A 23,790-nucleotide genomic window follows, 5' to 3' on the forward strand; every position below is an offset into this window, starting at 1 on the left:
GAGATCTAGTTTAAGACAAAATAACTTTATCCTAAGAGCTCAAACTTTAAGCTAGGCATGGTAGCACATTCCTTTTGTAATCCCAGTATTTGGGAGGCTGAGACAGGGGGATTGCAGGTTCGTGGCCAGCCTCAGTAATTATTGAGGTCCTCCACAACATAGGCCCTATTTCCAAGTAAAAAATAAATTTGCGTGAGGAGTATAGCACAGTTCTTCGGAGTTTAATCCCCAGTATCATCAAAAGAAAAAGATCTCTAGGGGTATAATCAGTGTGTAATAGATTGTGTGAAGTGATTTGTTCTGAGATCTGAGTATCTTAAAAACAGCAAAATTTGGCTAACTGACCATTCATGATTGTTAAAATAATTTGAATTAAAGACCCTTCAATACTGCTTCTTTTCCATAACAAATATAGATTCTTTACTTACGGTATTTTAACAGTCTTTATATGATAGATTCTAAAAGCTTTAGTATACTTTGCTTGTTTTAAACAATATCTTCTGAAAAAGTTATTTAGGTAATTAGTTAGAAAGTCTGAGGCTGGCTGTGGTGGCACACAATTGCAATCCTAGTACTTGGGGAGGCTGAGACAGGAGGATTGCAGGTTATAGCTGATCTTAGCTACTTACACCCTCTGTAACTTAGTGAGACCCTGTTTCAAAATAAAATAATAAAAAATAGGGCTGGGGGTGTATCGTGAAGGTAGAATGCCCATAGGTTCCATCTCTAGTATTGCAAAAAAAAAAAAAAGGTCTGTGTGTTCCTTGTTTTCTTAATATTGATGGTATTTTAAAGGGAATAATATAGAATATATACACCTTAGGGTAGTTCTCAGTGAGATGTTAATTCATAGGATTTTGTGGGGGCCTTCTACCGCCAAGCGACACAGCCCTATTTTTTTTATTATTTTGAAACAAGTTGCAGAGGGCCTTACTAAGTAGCTGAGACTGACTCCAGACCTGCAATCCTATCTCAGCCTCTGAAGTACTAGGATTATAAGCGAGCACCACTACACCTGGCTAACACATAGGGTTTTGTGGTTTTGTCTTCAATTTTTTTTTCTTGGTTTTAAGTAAATTGCATACTTTGTTTTAACACTGATATTTCTCTCTATAGGTAATTGGAGTTATTTATTTGGAGTTCTTACAACATGGCAGACATTGACAAGTAAGTGGCATATAGTAGATACTTTTTAGACATTTGACATCACTTTGTTGTACTGTGTTGATAGTTAACATTTGAGTGGATTATATATTATGAAAATATATGATAATGATTAACACTTGGTCCCTGGTATAAAAATTGGGTAAAGAGTATCCAAAATAAAATAAAAATAATCACTTCATAAACATAGTAAGCTACTTGTCAGTATTTATTCTTAGGAAAGTGCTGAACATGATAATCATAAACACTTAAATAATTTATTTTTATCATATGTAACTCCCAAAGACTTCCTTTCTTAAATTGTATCATATCTATAAGATGTATATAAAGTTTATGTATAGTTTAAACAATACTCAAGTACAAGTTGAAAATGGAATTATTAGAAGTCTCTTAATACTCCTTCTCAATTGCATTCTTCGCTTTTCCTCAAGAAGTGTAAATACTATCCTGATTTCTGTCAAATTTATTTCTTTTTCTTTAGAGTTACTATTTTTAATCAATGTTTATTTTGAAGATCTGGATAGAAAGCCAAACTTAAGTTGTGTAAAGCAGTATTTACCACTATTTTAAGATTCCAAGATAGGATAATAAAAAGCAAGAGAGACTTATCTGGCTTAAACTTTTCTGATGCTTTTTTTTTTTTTTTGGTGGTATGGGGATGGAACCCTTCTACCTCCGGGCTACACTCCCAGACCTATTTTATATTTTATTTGGAAACAGGGTCTCTTAAGCCAGCAAGGCTGGCTTTAAACCTACGGGATCCTCCTGTCTCTGCCTCCCAAGCGCGGGGATTACTACTGTGCGCCACCACACCCGGCCTTCTGATGCTTTTCTAGGGCTTGTCCTGGAAAAGTTACTGGGCAAGGTGCAGCGCATTTTAAAACATGCATCCTGGTAAATAGGTTTAGTCAAATTGAAGTGTGGCTTCAAGTGTGGATGGATGTCTTTTAGTAAAGAAGAATGGAATGAGCAGCACAGTATTTATTGCCTTTAATTTTACAATAGCCTCCTAGCTCAGAGAAGGTTAAAACAGAACACTTGGGGGAATGGGTGTTGATGGAATTAATCCATCACTAAGGGTTAAAGCATAGAGCTGGGAGGACCAAAAACTCAATAACAAGGTCAGTACATGCAGTGGGGAATTTGGACCAATTCTCATGCATGCAGTCTTTGGTAGCATATATTTTAATAATATTGGCTCTTAGGAAACTGTCTCTACTCTTCTAATATGAATTGTTTAACCTTGGTTACAAGGTTCTTTTTTTTTTTTTTTTTTTTTTTTTGGCGGGTCTGGGGATGGAACCCAAGGGCATTCTACCTCTGAGCTACACCCCCTGTCCTATTTTTTATTCTTTATTTTGAAATAGGGTCTCACTAAGTTGCAAAGGTTCTCACTAAGTATCTGAGGCTGTCCGCGGACCATGATCCTCCAGTCTCAGCTGGGAATACAAGCGTGTGCTACTATGCCCGGCTAGTTACAAGGTTCTTATTGTGGGTCTGTTTCACTGTTTTGAGGGTTTCCTTTTGTTTTTTTCCTTTTTTGGGTTGGGTGTTTGCTCTCTTTTGGTGGTTTAATACCTTTTTAGAAGAGTGAGGGAAGTAAATTATCTTGACATGGCATATCTGGAAATGGCTATATTTTAATTGATTGAGTATAGAATTCTAAGCTAGCAGTCATTTTTTTCAGAATTTTAAAATAGCTGCTCTATTATCACCTTGCTTCCAGTGTTGCTTTGTTGAAGTTCAGTCAGAATTAATGATAATTTGATAATTTTTAAATAATATTTTGGAAGCCACTTTGGCTTTAGAATTTTGAAACGTTTTCATTGTCTATTTTTTTTTAATATCTTGTAGACATTCAGTGGTAGACTGTTTCAGTCTAGCAGTTAAAAGGCTTTCATTTCTAAGCAATACTCTTGACTGTTGACTTGTTTGTTTTCTACAGTTTCTATTAGATGTTGCTTGTCTGATTGGTCTTTTATCTCTTGTCCTATTTTCCATCTGCATCTCTTTGCTCTTTTGGGGCAGAACTAAAGAAACCTTATTTTTCTTGTATTGAGTTTTAAAATCTATTATTTTAGTTTCTAAAAGCTTCTTTGCTTTTTGTTCTTTTTATCATCCTGCTCTTGTTTCATTGATAATATCTTTTTTCTGGATGTTTCTACTCACTGTATAGTCTGTTTGCTCTTAAGTTTTCTTTTCCCCTATTTGTTTTAGTCTCAAGGTAAGAAGACTTCATCAAATAACAGGTAATACTTGGTCATCTATGCATTAAGTTGAGGGACATTAAAAAAAATTGATAAGGAAATTTGAGAGTTTGGGGGACTTGTCAATTTGGGACTTTAGTTGTAGCATCATGAGAGTGGACATTTGTTTTGAGAACCCTCATTGTTAGAATCATATATATCTCATTCTGCTTAAACATGGCTTCTAGTGTTGAGAGAATTAGAAGAAAGGCAGCTACAGAAGGGTCTCGGCATTTAGCATTCTATTGTATACGTAGTCAGTCATGTGTCTTGGATAATTTTAAATTCACCAGACCAAGTCTGAGCTCACTCTTTACAGAGAATAGACTTCATATTTCTGCTAGGGTAGAGTAGACAATCTAAGGATTTAGCTACTTAACAGTTTTTACCTGTCTTATTTTAGCCACCATAATCTTTCAGCCATTTAAAGACTGTATTTGAGCATGTCCTCAGCTTTTCCTGTTCTTTATAATTTAGATTGCAGTTATTTTAGTGGAGGTGATTATCACTTGTATTCTTTTCTAGCTTCCAAAATACATTTTACTGTTCATGTCTCCTTGTCTTTTCAAGTTTGTCTTTTAAGAAAACCAGCTTTTTTTTCATAATTCTTGTGAGATTTTGGAAGGATTGAAATTTGATGGGTCCCATCTTTAGAGCTTCATTTTGTAAACTTTTAAAAAAGGAACAAATTGATTTTGACAGCTTAATTTCTTTCTCCTGTGTTCAATTTTTTGATGCCTATTAGCTCTGGGAGTGTAAGAGGGGATTCTTTTTTATTAATTAAAAAAATTTTTTTTTGTGTGTGGTAGTTCTGGGAATTGGACATGGGGTGGAATGTTCTACCACTGAGCTATACCCTGAGCTCATCCCCCTTCTTTTTCTACCTCTGAGCAACCTCCCCAGCACTATTTTATTTGAAAACAGGGTCTTGCTAGGTTGTGAAAGTCTTGCCAAGCTGCTTAAAGCAAAGTCAGTGAACTTTCTCTGCAAAGGCCTTCAGAGTAAATATGTTAGGCATTTGGGTCTATATGGTCTCATAATAACTCTGCAGATATGTGAAAGCAACCATAGGTCATATGAATATGAGTTAGTATTATATATTCCAGTATAATAGTATGGGTTCCAATAAAAATTATACTTATGAAAATAGAAATGGGCTGGATTTGGCCATGTGTCACAATTTAACACCTATTTTTAAAGCCTAATATGTAAATGTTCAGTAAATAAGAATACTGGAGGAAGGGCTGCTCTGTTGTCTTTTGCCTGTGACCCTTAGTTCTTTTTTTAATGGTTTTATTTAAATATTTTTTACTATTTTTTAATTTTTGCAGCACTGGGGATAGAATTCAGGATCCAGAGGCATTCTTCTACCTTTGCGCTACACCCCCAGCCCTATATTTTTATTCTCTGTTTTGAAACAGGGTCTCACTGAGTTGCAAAGAGCCTCACTAAGTAGCTGAGGTTGTCCTCAAACCTTGAATCCTCCTCTTTTAGCCTCCCAAATGCTGGGATTACAAGTGTGCGCCACCACGCCTGGCTGGTGATCGTTAATTCTAAGTCAACGATAAAGATATCCCTGTTTCAAAATAAAGAATAAAAAATAAATAAAAAGATATTCCAGAAATAATCTGTATCATTTGGAATCTTGAATTGTTTACCTTAGGGGAGAGGCTATAGTAACTTAACACCTTTTCTGTACTTGTCCCTATAGGAAACTCAGTATTGTTTCTTATAAAAATTGATTTTTCGAAAGTTAAATTTTTAATTTTTTCTGGTAATGAGGATCGAATCCAGGGGCATTCTATTTCTGAGCTGCATCCCCAGCCCTATTTTTTATTTTGAAATAGTCTTACTAGCCAGGCGTGGTGGCGCACGCTTGTAATCCCCTGGCTTGGGAGGCTGAGACAGGAGGATCGCGCTGGTTTGAAGCCAGCCTCTTTGGCTTAAGAGACCCTGTTTCCAAATTAAAAAAAAATATAAAATAGGTCTGGGAGTGTAGCCCGGAGATAGAAGGGTTTCCAGGAACCCCAGTATCACCAAAAAAAAAAAAGAAATTGAGTCTTACTAGACTGAAAGTCTTGATACTTGCTGAGGCTGTCCACAAACCTGTGATCCTCCTGTCTCAGCCTCCCAAGGAATGGATTATAGGCATGTGCAGCAATGCCTGGCTCTTAATCTCTTACTCAAAAATAGATTTTTGGTGATTCTTTTTTTTTTTTTTTTTTTTTTTTTTTTTATGGAACCCAGGGGCATTCTACCTCTGAGTTACACCCCAGTCCTATTTTTTATTGTTTTGTTTTGAAACAGGGTCTTGCTAAGTTGTAAAGAGCCTCACTAAGTAGCTGAGGCTGTCTTTGAACTGCGATCCTCCTGCCACAGCTTCCCTAATGTTGGGATTGCAAGTGTGTGCCACCACGCCCTGCTCCATACTACTTTTACCTTCTCTCTTAATGGTATTATCTATCTGGTTTTACTTTAAACAAGCGGTAGGGCTTATAGATCTTTAACAGTTCTTCTATTTATATTGTGAAGTAATGAAAAAGGAGGAAAATCCAAATAGTACTGACTGGTATGGTTGTGCCACTGGGGAACCAGGATTCTTCTGATTTATCTCTTTTATATTTAGCTTAGTGGCTCCCATTTTCTGGGATGACTGTTATCCACTGAGGCTTCTAGAGCTGTACCTGCCCTATTCATATTGTAGGTAGAAGTAAGAGAGAGAGATCAAAAAGGCTTCCTTGCTATCTTTAGAGTTTTAGAATGCTTCTGCTTTTGTAATCTCACTGCCAAAACATAATCTGTAGCCACATCTACAAATACCTTGGTGTTTTACTATCCCATATGAAACAAGGAGGGTATTAAAGAAGGAGACTGAAACGAATAGATATTAGGTCAAAAGCCTACACCCATCAGATGTCACATTTCCCCCAAACCTACCAAACTACCTTTTAAAAGCTTGAAGTATAAACTTTATATTTGCCTAGGTGCTATTAAGTGAAAATTTAAGCACTTCCCATTAGTATTTGTTTTACATATGAAATTGATAAACTGAATTACCTTTAGAATTTACTGTTGTTTTTGAAGAAGCATATTGATTTAGAAAATGAATATAAGTTTTTTATAGTCTTTGGCAACTGATACATTTGAACCATGGTGTAATACTATGATATTGTAGCAAAGAACAGTCTGAACTTGATCAAGATTTGGATGATGTTGAAGAAGTAGAAGAAGAAGAAACTGGTGAAGAAACAAAAATCAAAGGTATTATTTTAAATTACTTCAGGAGCCAGTGGTTACTGGCACATGTCTTGTAGGGGAGAGTAATAAGACCTTTCTCTTCTTTTTGGACCCTTGTCCATTGTCCTTCAGCCTCTGGTCCATACCTTCAGTTCTAACTGTGTGTATCTTTCTGTTGTGTGTATCTTTCTGTCCCTCTGTAGTGGTGGTGGGGTGGAGTGGGAGAGGGAGGAGTTAATAAGGGAGGACAGCATGGATATAAGAAGTCATCAGAAGTCCCTGTTCATGCCCTCTGCTGCTGGGTGACATGTCATAGCTCTGTCAAACAGCTTTGAGTTTTATCTGAATTTAGAAATGTTCCAGGCAGTAGGGATGAGGTTATTTTTGGTAGCACTTCTAAACAATGTTTAGTGTTTAATATATAGAGAACATTCAGTGTGTCTTTAAAACTGTTCCCTTCTAAGCAGTGATATTAATTAGATGTAGATAAGTCATTCAAAATTACTTTAGTAGATGATTTTTAAAAAGGAGTTGGTGGTGTGGAATCATTCAAGTTATACCCTGTAAATCTGAGCCAAGATAACCAGATAACTCACATTTTTTATTTTTAATTCAGAGATAGAAGTTAATTGTAAAAAAAACTTCTGAACTTGTACTTTTCATCTCTCAACATTTTCTTAACAGATAGTAATGTATATGTATTTTGTACTAGGGATTGAACCCAGAGACATTCTACGTCCAAGCTAACTCCAGCCTTATTTTTTATTCTTTATTTTTGAAAGAGTCTCACTGGGTTGCCAAGAGCCTCACTAAGTAGCTGAGGCTGGCTGGCTTCTAACCTGTGATCCTCCTGTCTCAGCCTCCCAAGTACTGAAATTACAAGTGTGCACCATCACCCCTGACTAAATATAATTTTTAAAACCTATTAATTATCAAATTTTGTTTGGCTTATTTGTAGCCTTTGATAGTCTCTACTATTAAGTTCATCTCTATATATACAGTACACTCTACAAATGTAAGCAATCTAGGTCACTCCATCCTTTTCCCAGCTTAAAACTGTCACTATAGTTGTAATTTTCGTTAAATGTTACCTTCCTTCAAATGATTGTCAGGTCTTAGATAAGCCATCTGGATGAAGCTTTGTGCTTCCCAAAGTGCAAGGTGGGTAAAACACAAGGAAAAGAAAGTATATCATTCATAGTAGTTCTGGGAGTGGCCCTGAGAAATGCAGAGATTATTAGGAATCTAAACATCATCAGGAATAAACATTGGGTTTTCCTAAAGTGTATTTTCTTTAACTTCCTCTGCCCATTTCTGTTCATTATACCAACAGTTTATGGGCCAGTTAGGAAAACTTCATGATTGGATTGTCCTATTAAAAAAGCATAATACATTTTCATAAAAGCCTTCTTTTGATGCCTTTTTTTTTAAGCGCGTCAGCTAACAGTTCAGATGATGCAAAATCCTCAGATTCTTGCAGCCCTTCAAGAAAGACTTGATGGTTTGGTAGAAACACCAACAGGATACATTGAAAGGTACAAGTTCTTCTTTTCCATCCTTCTTATTTATCTTTCTATAGTCAACATTTCAGGTATATCTATTTTTAAAAAACATATAGGATTTATGTATATAATAGTAGAAACCTCATGTATGTTAGTACCACCAATTTAGAGTTGATCTTTTACAGTTTGTTTTGGTTCAAGTTTACAGGGAGTATACTGATCTTAACCTTTTCTGAGATGTTAAGAGTTTTATTAGAAATTCATAGAATTAGAAGAAACACTCATTTCTTATTTTATTTGTAACAAATAATCAAATATTTCATTCTGCTTATAACTTAGCTTTATGATTTTAAGTACATTCAGTTTGGATATGAATCTTATATATCTATACTATCTACATGTATCTTTACTTACTAGCTTCTAAATGTCTGGTTTTCTGTGGTGTGTCCACCATTTTTTTTTAATCTGCTTTTCCTTTGAACTGTTGTCTCCAAAATCACATTCTATTGTGATGGACATCTTTGGGCATATCCTCTTAAAGAACTTGTTAAAATTTCTTTAGGATGTGTATGTTAAAGTGGGATTGCTAGTTATGTGACTTTTAAGTATTTCTAGCATGATTTCTGGAAATACCGTGCCCAGTGTTTGAAGGTTGCTTTATCTTTGTGTCTCTGACAAGAAATTGGCATCATCCAACCTAGAACTGTTTTTTTTTTTTTTTTTTAGGCCAATCTAAGAAGTATGGGTGTATTTTGTTTTTGTATTTTCTGATTTTTAATGAATTTTGCGCCATTTTTTATTAAGCTTGTGAACCTTTTGGGTTGCCCATTTGTGCCCTTTGTCCAATTTCATGATTTACAGAAGTCCTTTTATATTCTAGATATCATAAATAATATTTTGTATCACTTCTAATTTTATCCATGGAGTTCTATAAAACAGAAATCTTTACCTTTTATGTTAACTTTTTCTATGGCTTGTGCTTTTAAATTTATTTCAGAAGTCCTTCCTAGTTGTATATTTTCTGTTGACTTAGTAGTTTTACCTTTTGTATTGAGGTCTTCAATCCCTCTAAAGCCTCCCTTTGTATTTTGATGTAGGTGAACATCTGGCCCCCTATTCTCTCTTTAGTAGTTTTTATAGCACTATTAGGTGTAAACAGTGCTTTCCCCATTTATTTTGTGCCTACTTTTATTGCCCATCAGGTTCTTATAAATACTTGCATTTGTCTTTGAGCAGCATTCTTCTCTTTCATTGATCTTTTGTCTCCTGACACGGTTACACTTGATTACTATGATTTTCTAGTATGGCTTAATATCTAGCAGGGCAAGTTCCGTTCTTCCACACTCCCCCAGTCCCAAGCACAGTATTCCATGTTCTTGTTTCATAGGTGTTTTTGTCTATCCTTTTGCAATTTTCATGCATAATTACTATGACTATAGTATGTCTTATCATCTGGGGGACAAGTTGCTTCCTTCCCCCCTTCCCCATCCCTAAACACATTCTTAAGGTTGATCTAACCAGATCCATATCCCCACATGCATTTGACAGTTTTTATTAGAGTTCTCAAAAAAAAAATTTAAATCCTAAAGTTTTGATAGGATTGAGCTTACAGATGAACAGAAAAGAATATCTTTAGTATTGTTTCATCCATTAACTTATATTTGTCATTCTATGTCTTCTATAGTTTCAGTTTTCTTCATACAGTATTGGTTACATATATTTCTGTATTTTTTGGTTGTGAGTAGTATCTTTTATTATATATATATATATATATTTTTTATTTATTTATTTACTTATTTATTTACTTATTTATTTGGTGGTACTGGGGGTGGAACTCAGGGGCTTTCCTACTTCCGGGCTTTACTCCCAGACCTATTTTATGCTTTATTTGGAAAAGGGGTCTCACTAAGTTTCTGAGAGCCTCACTAAGTAGCTAAGGCTGGCTTTGAACCTGTGTGATCCTGTCTCAGCCTCCCAAGCAGTGGGATTACAAGCTTGCGCCACCACGCCTGGCCTTATATTTTTGGTTGACTTTTTGATAGAGGCTCTTGTGTGTATGTGGTACTGGGGAAGGAACTTGGGAGTATTGTTCTGAGCTACATTCCCCAGCCCTATTTTGTTGCTATTTTGAAATGCTCTTAGTAAGTTGCAGAGCACCTACCACTGGGTGTGAAGCTGCAGTCCTCCATTCTCAACCTCCCCGTACTGGAGTTACAAGTGTGTGCCACCACACCTGACTCCAGAGGCGTCTATTGATTTTTTATTTTTTAAGTTGGTTTTGTATCCTTGTACTCAGTAACTGCTAAATTTGTGGTAATTTGTTCTGTTCCCACGAAATCCCAAGCAAAAGAACTTCTTGTAAATTAACAGTTTTAGCTCTAACCTTCTGAAAGGTCAGGACTTTTCAAGTATATTATTGTACTACTTAGCATTATATATGAACATCTTTGTCTTATTTTCAGTCATACTGGGAATAAATATAAAATCTCTCTATTCAGTGCCTCCTTTTGGGATGGGGGATACTGGGACATGAATCCAGGGCCTTATACATGTTAGACAAGTACTCACCCTCGGTGCCCCCTTTTTTGTTAATTCAGATGCTTTTTGCATATGTTTTCCTTGAATCCATTGAGTAAATGTTAAGGATATGTTTTAGAAATATTAGGTATATATATATATATTTTTTTTTCTGGTACTGGGGATTGAACCCAGAGGCATACTATCTCTTGAACTACAACCCTAGCCCTATTTTTTTATTTTTTTAAGTGTAAACATGTATATGCTGATATTAGTAGCTCAAGTTTAGGAATTGAATTGTCCAGGTTCTCATCATTTCTGCTTATTAATATCTGATCTAACAGTTTCTGGAAAGGGTATATTAAAAATGTAATTTTTTTCCTTGTAACTATTTGTTGTGGATTTTTTTTTTTAAATTTAAAAATTTTTTTTGCAGTACTGGGAATGGAACGCAGGGGCATTCTACCTCTGAGCTACACCCTAGCCCTATTTTTTATTCCTTTTTTTTTTTTTTTTTTTTTTTTGGTGGTATTGGGGTTCCTGGAAACCCTTCTACCTTCGGGCTACGCTCCCAGACCTATTTTTATACTTTTTTTATTTGGAACAGGGTCTCTTAAGCCAGCGTGGCTGGCTTTGAACCTGCGTGATCCTCCTGTCTCCCCGGCTTTTATTTTTTATTTTGAAATAGGGTCTCATGGAGTTGCAATGGGCCTCACTAAGTAGCAGCTGAGGCTGTCCTCAAACTGCGATCCTCCTGTCTCAACCTCCTAAATGCTGGGATTACAAGCATGTGCCACCACGCCTGGTTGGATTGATATATTTGAAAGCTGTGTTACTAGGTTTATGATGTGTCTTGGTATGTTCTTTTACAGTGTTGTGTCTTCCTATGTATTGTATGGGTTTTTCTCCCATATGTTGTTTTTCTAATATTACAATGTCTACCCAAGCCTTCCTTTCCTTTTTGAAAAATGATTTGCATTTTTCTATCCTATATGTTCTAGTATAAATGTTTGCTGCTTTATTAGTAAGTCTTAACTTACCAAACAGCACTACTGTTGGTAAACAATGAAATTCACTAGGCTGTTTGACTATCCATACTTTATACAGAATTTTCTGTAATTTTGTTTTACTTCCTCAAAAATTGCTTTTAATAATATAATGCTTCTGTTTTATGCTTCCTGAAGCCTGATATAATTTTTTTTTTTTTTTGGTGGTACTGGGGATAGAATCCAGGGGCCTTCTACCTCTGGGCTACACTCCCAGACCTATTTTTTATGTGTGTGTGTGTGTGTGTGTGTGTGTGTGTGTGTGTGTGTGTGTTTTTATTTTTTTATTTAATTAATTAACTTATTTTTTGAACCAGGGTCTCTTAAGCCAGCTAAGGCTGGATTCGAACCTGCACAATCCTGTCTCGGCCTCCCAAGCGGGGAATTACAAGTGTGCGCCACCACACCTGGCAAAGCCTGATAAAATTTTTGTCTTACCTTCATATCTGAATAATAGTTTAACTATGAAATGGTGGGTTCCAAGTGTTTTATTCTGCAGGTCTGGGGATGGAACCCAGGGGCATTCTACCTTCAAGCTCTTATATTCCCTGCCCTATTTTTTATTCTTTATTTTGAAACCGGTCTCATTAAGTTGCAGAGGGCCTCACTAAGTAGCTGAGGCTGTTCACGAACCGCGATCCTCTGGTCTCAGCCTCCCAAATGCTGGGATTACAAGCGCCACCATGCCCGGCTTCTGGGTTCAGAGTTCTCTAAAAAAAAATCTTTAGAAATTGCCTTTCATTTTACTCCCCTTTTTACATTGTTTCTTTTGAAGCCTTTTGTTAGTCTATTCCTTTTCCTTTTGTGGTTATTTGCTTTTCTCCCCCACTGAACCCCCATAGAATTTTATTTTGTTTTATTTTTTTGCAGTACTGGAGATGGAACCCCAGGGGCATTCTACCTTGAGCTATACCTCTAGCCCTATTTTCCATTCTCTATTTTGAAACAGGGTCTCACTCAGTTGCAGAGGGCCTATGTAGCTGAGGCTGGCCTTGAACCATGATCCTCCTTTTCAGCCTCCCAAGTACTGGGATTACAAACATGTGCCACCACACTGGGCTAGAATTTTATTTTGATATTAAGTATCACTAGTGAGTAAAGATCCTGCTGGAATTTTATTTTGATATTAAGTATCACTAGTGAGTAAAGATTTTCTCTGAAAAAAGAGAAATTAAGTCATTCTTGCAGTATTCACCTCTTTTCTATTATACTTTTGGCACCCATATCTCAGAGCTTTTTGATTTTCTATTTTTCGTTCATACTGCATTCTGGGAGAACTTCCAACTAGATTAGATGTGCTTTTTCTTCAGTCAGATATATCCTGTTTATCCTTTTTATTATATTAGTTATGATATTTTCATACTTGATATTCCCAGTCACTTTTAGATTTCTTGGTTTTGTTTATATTGTTAATAAATTTCTCATCTTTGAATATACTTATATTCTCACTTAAATTCTTAGTCTATGGATGTTGCTCTATATAATAGCTAGTCAAATCTTTCATAGAAACTATTATTTAAGTAGTTATTTTGACGTTTGGATTCAGATACACTGGGCAGTATCACTAATGAGTATTGAGGTGAACAATGAAGCTCCAGAATGTGATATGCTAAAGTCTCATTGGAGTTTAAGGATGAACCTAAGTAGAATTTGGGACTCAAAATTGGCTGATTACTCTCCTCTGGTTTGAGAAGAGGCAATCTTCAGTTGTCTAACATTTTACATCTAGAGTAAGTGGGTAGAAGAGTGAACCAGTCCAGTTTTCATCACTTTTCATGTTACGCCATGAATCCTGCATTGGGTTTTTATGAAGAGTATCAGTAGTGATTGTTTGAAGGCTAGAAGAGAACTTAAAGCTTTCTGGCAAAAATAGTGTCTTCTAACCTGTCTTCATTGCTGCTTATGCTAGCCGTCCCCTTCCCAGGTGCAGCTTACCCCTACTACTTAACTAGTTAAGCCTCTAGTCTTACTTAAAAGTTGCTTTGTGGGGTGTGTGTGCGCGTTTGTTGGCCTGTGGTTTGGTTCTTTTGTTCTAAAGTTTCTAGGTTAAGTTTGGGGTAGGAGAGCAAGCCAACAATCTATGCTAGTTCACCATTTTGACAGAACATTTTTTATTTTTAATTGTTAAAAAATGGAAAGTTGATATCTTTGGCTATTTTTTTATTTCTAGTTGTAACTAAAGTAGTACTTACGAGAATGTTGGACTTAAAAAATTTGTTTGTGGTAGGGAATTTTAACCTGGATTTTGAATCTGTTGCATATATTCTTTGAAATTAGGTTAAATTTAAAGTATGAACATTTTGGAGAATGGTGGTAGAAAGATTCATAAGTACTATCATTTTTCAAAAGACTCATAACCTAAGTAACTTTTTAAAAACTAGTGCTCAATAGTATATTGCTTGGTTTATGAATTGTATCTTGAACTGTTTTTAAAAATTTGTGCCCCCTCTTTCTAATAATTATATTAATGTAATTTTAAATTCTAAATTAGTAATGTAGGGATTAAAATAAAAGTAATATACTTTTCTCCAAAAATTGATATATTTTCCTTCTTTCTCCTATATAGTACAGGAAGACATGTAAAAATGAAAAAATTTATTCTTTTCACTTAAGATGATCAGTTCAAAGCTTTATATTTAAAAAAAACTAGATTGTATTTTATAGTTGAGTTAGCATCAATAACAAGTCCAACACTGAACTTGATTATAATTACAGAGGTTAGGATTAACAATAAGATTTCTATTTTCTTAATTTGCTTTACCTGGTTACATTTCTACTATTAAATTGCTTTATATTTTAGTAGTCAATATATTTGTATCTGAGTTTCAGTTATTTTAAATATATTTTTTGCTTCATATAGGAAACTTATGCTTTATTTTCAGTATGATGAAAGAAGTATGACATTTATGATGCTATGTAACTGGTTTCTAACCTTTCAGCTTGCCAAGGGTAGTTAAAAGACGTGTGAATGCTCTCAAAAACCTTCAAGTTAAATGTGCACAGATAGAAGCCAAATTCTATGAGGAAGTTCATGATCTTGAAAGGAAGTATGCTGTTCTCTATCAGCCTCTATTTGATAAGGTAATGCTCTACTACTTTAATTATCCAGAATTCTAGAAGACCAGCTCTAGAAATACAGAAACAACTTGTAGGTGGTTTAATCTTTAGGCATCTCACTAAAATGGGGTATTAGAGATACTCAGGAAAACCATTGGTAATCAGTTAAAGTTGTAGTATTCATTAAAAACCTTAATGTGAAACCACTTGTTTGAAGCTTGTGTGTCAGTTTAAAATTTTTAAAGTAAATTTTTTTTACATTATTTTAGCGGTTTGAGATCATTAATGCAATTTATGAACCTACAGAAGAAGAATGTGAATGGAAACCAGATGAAGAAGATGAAATTTCGGTCAGTACCAATTTTATTTTATTGTACTTTTGAATAATGAAGTCTTGTTACTTGACGGAATTGGTATTTGTCATGGGGCACAATATTATACAGTTGGTGTTTTTAGACTTCAGATGGGTAGTGTAGATGAGCTATTGTACCTGGCTGTGTCTATACCCCAAGTAATTTTTCCTCATATATTTACAGTATTTAAGCTTATAAATTCATATAGCTTCTTTGTTTGAACTTCATAATTGGCAAATATTATTCCCATTTTTTAGTTATTGGAGGATTTTAAGTGACTTGTCTATAATGAATAGTCACAGAACTATAACAGACCCTGTTGTGTTATGTGACCCTCCTCTTCTAGCATTGCTATCTTACTATTGGTTCATAAAGAGAATATGTTATTTTGACAACACAGGGTAAACATTGGATATTTTGATTTCCCTGATTATTATGCTTCAAGTCTTTATTCTTTGTGAAGTTTTTCTCCCTACAATAGTTTCTCCAAAACCTATTGGTCCCAGTGGTTTTTTTCAGAGGGTTGTGGTAGCAATAATTTTGATGGAATTAACTTGGAATGGATAAGAGCAGTCTTTACAGAATTAAGCTAGATTTTCTTTGGCTGAAAGTGATTATTGGTGATGGCAGATTTGTTGGTTTCTGTACTTAGGCTACTGTTGTAGGTAAGGGAATATATGAGTTTGTCATGCGTTCTAATCCAGTCATTTAATTGTATATACTGTCACTTCTCAAGGAGGAGCTGAAAGAAAAGGCCAAAATTGAAGATGAGAAAAAGGATGAAGAAAAAGAAGACCCTAAAGGAATTCCTGAATTTTGGTTGACTGTCTTTAAGAATGTCGACTTGCTCAGTGACATGGTTCAGGTAATTTTTATTCATAAAAACAGTACTTGTTCAGTGACAGAGTTCAGGTAGTTTTTAATTCATAAAAAATAACTAGCTTATCTGAAAGAGTAAACCTTTGAAATTTAATGGTTACCATGGCTATTTTTTTGTTGTTGACCTTTAGAGAATGACAGCATTTTTTCAAACAGTGATCATTATCTGAAGAAAATTATAGTGTTGATTAATGTAACTAAATAAATTATAGTTCATTTTAAAAAGATAATACAGTCTCACTGATAATTGATTTTTATTTACTGGTAATGTTTTTTTTTTTTTTTTGATGGTACTGGGGGTGGAACCCAGGGGCTTTCTACCTCTGGGCTATACTCCCAGACCTATTTTATACTTTATTTATTTGGAAACAGGGTCTCAATAAGTTGCTGAGAGCCTCACTAAGTAGCTGAGGCTGGCTTTGAACTTGTGCGATCCTCCTATTTCAGCCTCCCAAGCATGGGGATTACAAGCGTGTGCCACCACACCCAGCTTGGTAATGATGTTTTAACTCATTTGAAGTTAATGTGTTCCCTGAGAAATCAACACAGATGGTTTAATGTCTTAGAGAAGATATTACCTTTCAGGCATTTCTTGAACCATCTATATGATAGTCGTTGTTGCCCTGTCTTGTGATTGTTGGAAGCTATCTCCAAAAAAAAGAGGAAAAGAAATGAGCCTGGCATGTGGCACACACCTTAATCCTAGTACTTGAGAGTACATTGGAGGATCACAGGTTTGAGGCCAGCCTCAGCCACTTTCAGCAACTTTAGACCCTGTTTCAAAAAATAAAAAGGGCTGGGGGTAGCTTAGAGGTAGAATGCCTCTGGGTGCAATCTCCAGTACCAAAAAGAAAAGAAGAAGTGAGCTCAAAATAATGATTTCTCACTGCATTTATACTTTAGCACAGTAGAAAAGGAACCAACAGCTGAAAAAGATAGAAGTTTTAATCACAAACCATTTTTAAAGCTCCTTTTTTATACTTAGTTTTGTACTTTTCAGAGTATTCAGATCTCATAATGGTGTTTTGGTCTGCTTAGTCGCTTTCTATACTAGTGGCAGTAGAACCATGATATAAAGTAGTTTCCGAGTAAGTCATCTAGAAAGTCCTAATGCTTGTAATTATTGTTATGAAAAATTTTACTATAAGCTAGTCATAATGGCTCATGCTTGTAATCCCCTCTGTAACTTAGCAACACCCTTTCAACATAAAACCAAAATCGACTGGGGGTATAGCTAAGAGACAGAATGCCCATAGATTCAATCCCCAGTAACACACACACACACACACACACACACACACACACACACACACAGTCACAGTATCTTTACTGTATACTTTGAATCAGGGTTTGTTAGATAACTCATTTTTCTTATTTTAATTTGAAGGAACATGATGAACCTATTCTGAAGCACTTGAAAGATATTAAAGTGAAGTTCTCAGATGCTGGCCAGCCTATGGTAAAAGAATGTTGAAATATAATTTTGTAACATGCTTACGGGGAGATAAATGAACATTTTAAAAAATAGAGGGATGAGCCGGGTGTGGTGGTGCATGCTTGTAATCCTAGCATTCTGGAGGCTGGAACTGGAGGATCACGGTTCGTGGACAGCCTCAGCTACTTAGTGAGGCCCTCTGCAACTTAGTGAGACCCTGTCTCAAATAATAAAATAGGGCAGGGGTGCAGCTCGGAGGTCGAATGCCCCTGGGTTCCATCCCCAGACCCACAAAAAAAAAAAAGGATGGAGATGAGAAGGAATAGATAGCTGGTACTCTTAATTATGGCAAGTACTTGGATATTGCTAATTGATTCTATAATTTGTTCCTTCTCTTTCTGTGAACTTAGACTTTTTAAAATATAGACAATTGTTGGTTCTGTGTTAAAGTAGATAAAAATATAATGGCAAGAGAGCATGAATAAGAGTATTCAACTATATTAAAAGGTCCTTGCCTGGGAATTAACATAAAGTAGATGAGGTTAGAGGACTCAAACTTCTTAATGCAGAAAAGTCAGCTAATACCCTCTTAAAAGCTACCAGTATTACGTTAACCTATGGTCAAAGCTACTATAAGTATATAGGCTATATATTCATAGGGTTAAATGTTTTCTGTGTCAAATTCAGGTTCCAGTCTAATTTAAAAGCCTACTTTGCTGGGGAGGTTGTGATAAAGGGGAACTAGGTCAATTTACTTAGGGAAAATATCTAGCTCAAATTATATAAATTAAAACTATATTCATCTTAATTGTGCTTTAACACAATTTGGAATTTCTCTTATGTTTCCATTCTTACATTTTAGAGTAAGGAACATATTTAGAATTTTATGTATGGTTGTAAAAAACAGATTAAACCATTTACTAATGCATTGAAATCCATGATGCAAGATCTAAACTAATTTTTATGCTTGTTTTTTTTTTTTTTTTTAAGAGTTTTATCTTGGAATTTCATTTTGAACCCAATGACTATTTCACAAATGAAGTGTTGACAAAGACATATAGGATGAGGTCAGAACCAGATGATTCTGATCCCTTTTCTTTTGATGGACCAGAAATTATGGGTTGTACAGGGTAAGTTATTGTACTGCTTTAACAGAATGTTTTTTGTTATACTTAAGATATGTGGTGAGCCGGGCGTGGTGGCGCACGCTTGTAATCCCCGCGCTTGGGAGGCTGAGACAGGAGGATCGCACAGGTTCGAAGCCAGCCTCAGCTACTGAGTGAGGCTCTCAGCAACTTAGTGAGACCCTGTTTCCAAATGAAATATAGAAATAGGTCTAGGAGTGTAGCCCAAAAGCCTCTGGGTTCCACCCTTAGTACCACAAAAAAAAAAAAAAAAAAATTTGGGCGATGTGTGCATGTATGTCTACAAAAGTTTGTATCCCACTATGATGTATGAATACAGTGCACCAATAAAATAAAATTAAAAAAAAAAAAAAAGATATGTGGTACTTGTTATTTCTATTATGTATGTTTTATGCATACATATATACATAGTTTATTGTTAAACATTTCAGTAAAATATTTTCATTTTCCTAAAATTTTCTTTGGGCTCATGACTAACAGCACTGACTTAAAGTGGTGCATCATGCCAGATGTGGTGGCGCACACTTGTAATCCCCGCTCTTGGGTTGCTGAGACAAGAGGATCGCACAGGTTCAAAGCTAGCCTCAGCTCCTTAGTGAGGCTCTCAGCAACTTAGTGAGACCCTGTTTCCAAATGTAAAATAGGTCTGGGAGTATAGCCTGGAGGTAGAAAGACCCTGGGTTCACCCCCAGTACCACCAAAAAATAAAAAAGTAGTGCATTATTAACTTTATTATACTATGTATTTTTATTTTTGTTTATTGTAAGTATATTATTTAAAAATTCTGTTTAGCTGGGCGTGGTGGCACACACTTATAATTCCTGTGCTTGGGAGGCAGAGACAGGAGGATTGCGCAGGTTCGAAGCCAGCCGTGCTGGCTTAGGAGACCCTGTTTCCAAATTAAAAATATATAAAATAGGTCTGGGAGTGTAGCCCGGAGGTAGAAGGGCTTCCAGGAACCCCAGTGCCACACACACACACACACACACACACACACACACACACACACACACACACAAATTAAAAAAAATAAAAATTCTGTTTAGAAGTAAAATTTTCATCAGGTGTTGTGGCTCACACACTTTTCATAATATCAGTACTTGGGAGGCTGAGATAGGAGGATGCAGGTTTGAGTACAGCCTCAAGAAAGAGTGAGACTCATTAGCCTAGCATATCCTATTTCAAAATAAAACTAAAATAGGTCTGGATACATAGCTTGGAGGTAGAATGCTATAAAATGAACAAAATTTTTTCCCCATAGACTGCTATAGAAAACATTTGAGCCAGTTATCCTTTTGTGCTAATTGTGATAAAATACTTTTCTTCTTTGTTTTGTAAGGTGCCAGATAGATTGGAAAAAAGGAAAGAATGTCACTTTGAAAACCATTAAGAAGAAGCAGAAGCACAAGGGACGTGGGACAGTTCGTACTGTGACTAAAACAGTTTCCAACGATTCCTTCTTTAATTTTTTTGCCCCTCCTGAAGGTAAATAGTGGTTTAGTTTAGATGTTTTTTGATAGTTATTTTATTGTGAGCTTTGTTTACTTTTATACTCATTTGATCTTTTTTCCCTCAATTTTACAGTTCCTGAGAGTGGAGATCTGGTGAGTTGAATTGTATTTATTTATCCAGCTGTTTAGTACATATGAAATTAAAGCAGTGGTCCTCAAAAGTGATGGTGGGATGGCCACTTGCACCATTTAGTTTTTTTCCTTCTTTTGAGACTTGTAAATATTTGTGTTAGGGATTTTAATATACTATTTTATTAAACTCCTAGCCACACTTGATGAGAACTCTTATATTAATTTTATGTCAGTGGATAGGTTTAAGATTGGGTTCAAGTGCGATTTCCTTTTGTTTAGTACTAAATACTGACAGTGGCAAAAGAGTCTCTCAGTTTAAATACCATTTAAATACCAGACCTTAAATGGGATTTTAAGAAATTTTCATTTAATATCAGGATCATTTCTGTATTGTACTTTGCCATTAAATAGAAATCCTACATTGATTTAATTGGTTTATTATCTTCATTTAGTAGGACTCTAATCCCTCGTTTGGCATTAAACTTAAAACTGTATAGTTTCATGGATACTGTCCTTTAGGAAGTGTGAAATAGTTGTCTTTGTTCTCTTTGTCTATTTGTATATACTTAATGTTACATAGGAAAGCCTAAGATTTTTTTCTTAATATTTAAACATTCATTTTCAATATTTCCAAAGGAATATTACCATCATATAACAGAATTGCGTTTATGTTTTACTGTTTAAAACAAAACAAGCAATAACCAGTTCTGAATTTTATGTACCATATTTTTTCTTAGGATGATGACAAGAAGTAAAGTTAAGGGCTTTTTTTTCTTTGTGTTTCTTGGGATCGAACCCAAGGCTTCACACGTGCTAGACACGTGTTCTACCATTGAGCGTCACCCCCAACCTAAGAATCTCTAAATCATGATTTAAATGTGAGAATCTCACATATACCAAATTAAATAAAAAAAGTTGTTCCTAAACTTTGTGCTTTCAATTTCTTTAAAAGGATGATGATGCTGAAGCTATCCTTGCTGCAGACTTTGAAATTGGTCACTTTTTACGTGAACGTATAATTCCAAGATCAGTGTTATACTTTACTGGTGAAGCTATTGAAGACGATGATGATGATGTAAGTAAATTTGAATCCTGTAGTACAATATTTTGGTGAGGGTATGATAGTATTGATAGGTTAATTTTTAAAAGTAGGTTATTTAATAATTCAAAGGCTAAGTACTGATTTTCCTTTAGATAGCTGTTCTGAGTTTTAAGTAGGTCTTAGAAATTTGTATTCATTTATGTCAGGTTTTATTTTTCTATTAGGAAGATTATTCTGAATTTATTAAATTTAGGGTTGTTTAGTATTAGATCTATTGTGTTCTTGTCTTTGACCACATATATCAGAACTGGGATGTCATTGGTGTTTAAGAACATTTATTTAAGTGGCATAGAATTTTTACCTAAGGGGATATAATAAAATTTAGTCTACCCTTAAAAGTTTGGGTATTATTATTGCCAATAAGCTTTAGATTATGTTCTTTACATAAGTACAGACAAGTAATATTTACAGTAATAGTTGCTCACATGCAATCCAGATAATTGTTCTATGTTCTTTTGATTTTATAAGTTTTCAGTTTACAAGTAGCCCTGAGCTGAACAGTTTCTTGCAGCCAAGATCAGTCACTTCAAAAAGAAGTTCTTTTCTTCACTTTTTAGGTTTTAGTGTATAAAATGATAGGTGTTACTAATGTTCTTCCCAAATGTTTACTCACACTTGCCCTGTTTTCTCTTTTCAGTATGATGAAGAAGGTGAAGAAGCAGATGAGGTAATGTTTACCAAATGAGCAAACAATTATCTGTTTAACACAGTGAGAAGCCAATTGAGTGTCTTGTATTTCTTTGCTATAATCATTATGTGATTTGGGATAAAATTTGGAAAATATGATTTTAGAATTCTACAGCCAAACAATGTATGTTATAAGGTTTCAATAAATAAATTGCAAAACTCAGCAATATTTTTTTATTTCAAATAATTTTGTTCTGCTGCAGGGTTATCAGCTCTTTGAAGAAGTCAAAAGCTGCAGTAAACTTTTTCAACGTTGGCTGCAGTAAATCTTTTCAATAAAAGCTATCTGGATGTCTCAAATTGTGTTGGGAAATTTTTCATATTAGAAGCTTTCAAATTAAATTGTATTAACACCAAACCCTGAAATCATGAAAATGATTGCTCTGTAGAGTAATTTATATTAAATTTTCCCCACATTATGAGCCCGTTTTTCCTATGTGCCTACTTCATAGATGCATTTTGAACTTTAATATAGGAAGGGGAGGAAGAAGGAGATGAGGAAAATGATCCAGACTATGACCCGAAGGTGAGCAAAATTAGTGCTATTTCTATTAAATTTAAGGCAGGCTAAAGTAAGAATAAAAAATTTTTTTATTATAATTACTGGAAATAAAGCCCATTGACTGAATAACATTTTTTCCCTTTTCTCTGCCACTTTGAACCATGTACATAATTTCAATATACTGACTTTGTATTTTCCATAATTTTAGGCCAAGTAAACCCTAAGACCTCACTTTAATGGCAGATTTTTATGGACTTTTATTTTGTAGCTTTTAATTTTTCAATTTACTGCGATTTAGAATATTTTTCCTTCAAAGGAAAGCTTAAAAACAAAGGTTACTATTAGGAGATCCGAGTCCAATAGTGCTTGGAAACTGGGGAGCAGTACTGTTACATTATTCCGATCACCCGTATTTATTCCCTTAGAGTCCCAGTAATAATTCCTGGAAATTTGTCAGCAGGGTTATTACTAAGGGCCTTTATCTCCCATAAAATGAGCAGTAAATTACTAGGATTTATTTGAAATTTAGGTTTGCCTTTGTTTCATTCATTTGCTCAATGCTACAAACTATCTCAAAGACACTGTAAAATGCTCAGGTAAGAGGGTAATTTAAAATCAAGTTGGCCTGGCCTTGGTGGTACACACTTGTAATCCCAGCATGGGGAGGCTGTGACTGGAGGATTGCGGTTTGTAGATAGCCTCAGCTACTTCGTGAGGCTCTCTGCAACTTAGACCGTTTCAAAATAGAGAATAAAAAATAGGGCCTTATTTCAAAATAAAGAATAAAAAATAGTGTAGCTTGGAGGTCGAATGCCCCTGGGTTCCATCTCCAGACCTGCAAAAAAAAAAAAAAAAAAAAAAAAATCAAGTTAAATAGTTTGATAGGTATGAGTTAATCTCAATAGCTAAACATGAATGGAATTACTATCTTTGAATATAAAGAACATGGTGTACTTTGTCTCTGCAGTGTGGAATTTGGACTTTGAGCATTTCACTGACTTGCTAATATTTAAACAATTTGTCATCATTGCCCTATACTATTTCCTTTAATTTAGTAAAACTTGTGACAAAAGTGAGATACAGTGAAACTAAGGTAGTTAATTACTGTTGAAAAAGTACATTAAAGCAGGTAGAAGTTAGATTGACTTGTTGTTTTCCTTTAACAGAAGGATCAAAACCCAGCAGAGTGCAAGCAACAGTGAAGCAGGATGTGTGTGGCCTTGAGGATAACTGCACTGTAATAGCCTAAACACAACTATTATTTACTTAACAGCCTTATGTTTTTGTATTTTCTTGGTATACCTAGTGATTTTTTTTAAAGGAAAGGATACTTTA

At 35.0% G+C, this 23,790-nt stretch overlaps 1 protein-coding gene across 2 annotated transcripts; it reads left to right on the forward strand.

The window, feature by feature from the left end:
• Positions 1 to 1,150: 1,150 nt before the first annotated feature.
• NAP1L1 (nucleosome assembly protein 1 like 1) lies at positions 1,151 to 23,657 on the forward strand (the record flags this gene model as incomplete). Of its 2 annotated transcripts, XM_080706333.1 has the most annotated exons (14): positions 1,151 to 1,167; positions 6,586 to 6,671; positions 8,080 to 8,182; positions 14,652 to 14,793; positions 15,039 to 15,119; positions 15,859 to 15,987; positions 17,389 to 17,460; positions 18,427 to 18,566; positions 19,921 to 20,066; positions 20,166 to 20,185; positions 21,117 to 21,239; positions 21,904 to 21,933; positions 22,429 to 22,479; positions 23,622 to 23,657. In XM_080706333.1, the coding sequence occupies 14 exons, from the start codon at positions 1,151 to 1,153 to the stop codon at positions 23,655 to 23,657; spliced, it is 1,176 nt and encodes a 391-aa protein (XP_080562459.1). The 2 variants fall into 2 exon arrangements, with proteins under 2 accessions (XP_080562459.1, XP_080562460.1); XM_080706334.1 differs by lacking the exons at positions 22,429 to 22,479; positions 23,622 to 23,657 and adding an exon at positions 22,157 to 22,219.
• Positions 23,658 to 23,790: the final 133 nt, after the last annotated feature.

Source organism: Muscardinus avellanarius (genome assembly GCF_963383645.1).
Source record: "Muscardinus avellanarius genome assembly, chromosome: 11".
In the NCBI taxonomy this organism is placed as follows: Eukaryota; Metazoa; Chordata; class Mammalia; order Rodentia; family Gliridae; genus Muscardinus; species Muscardinus avellanarius.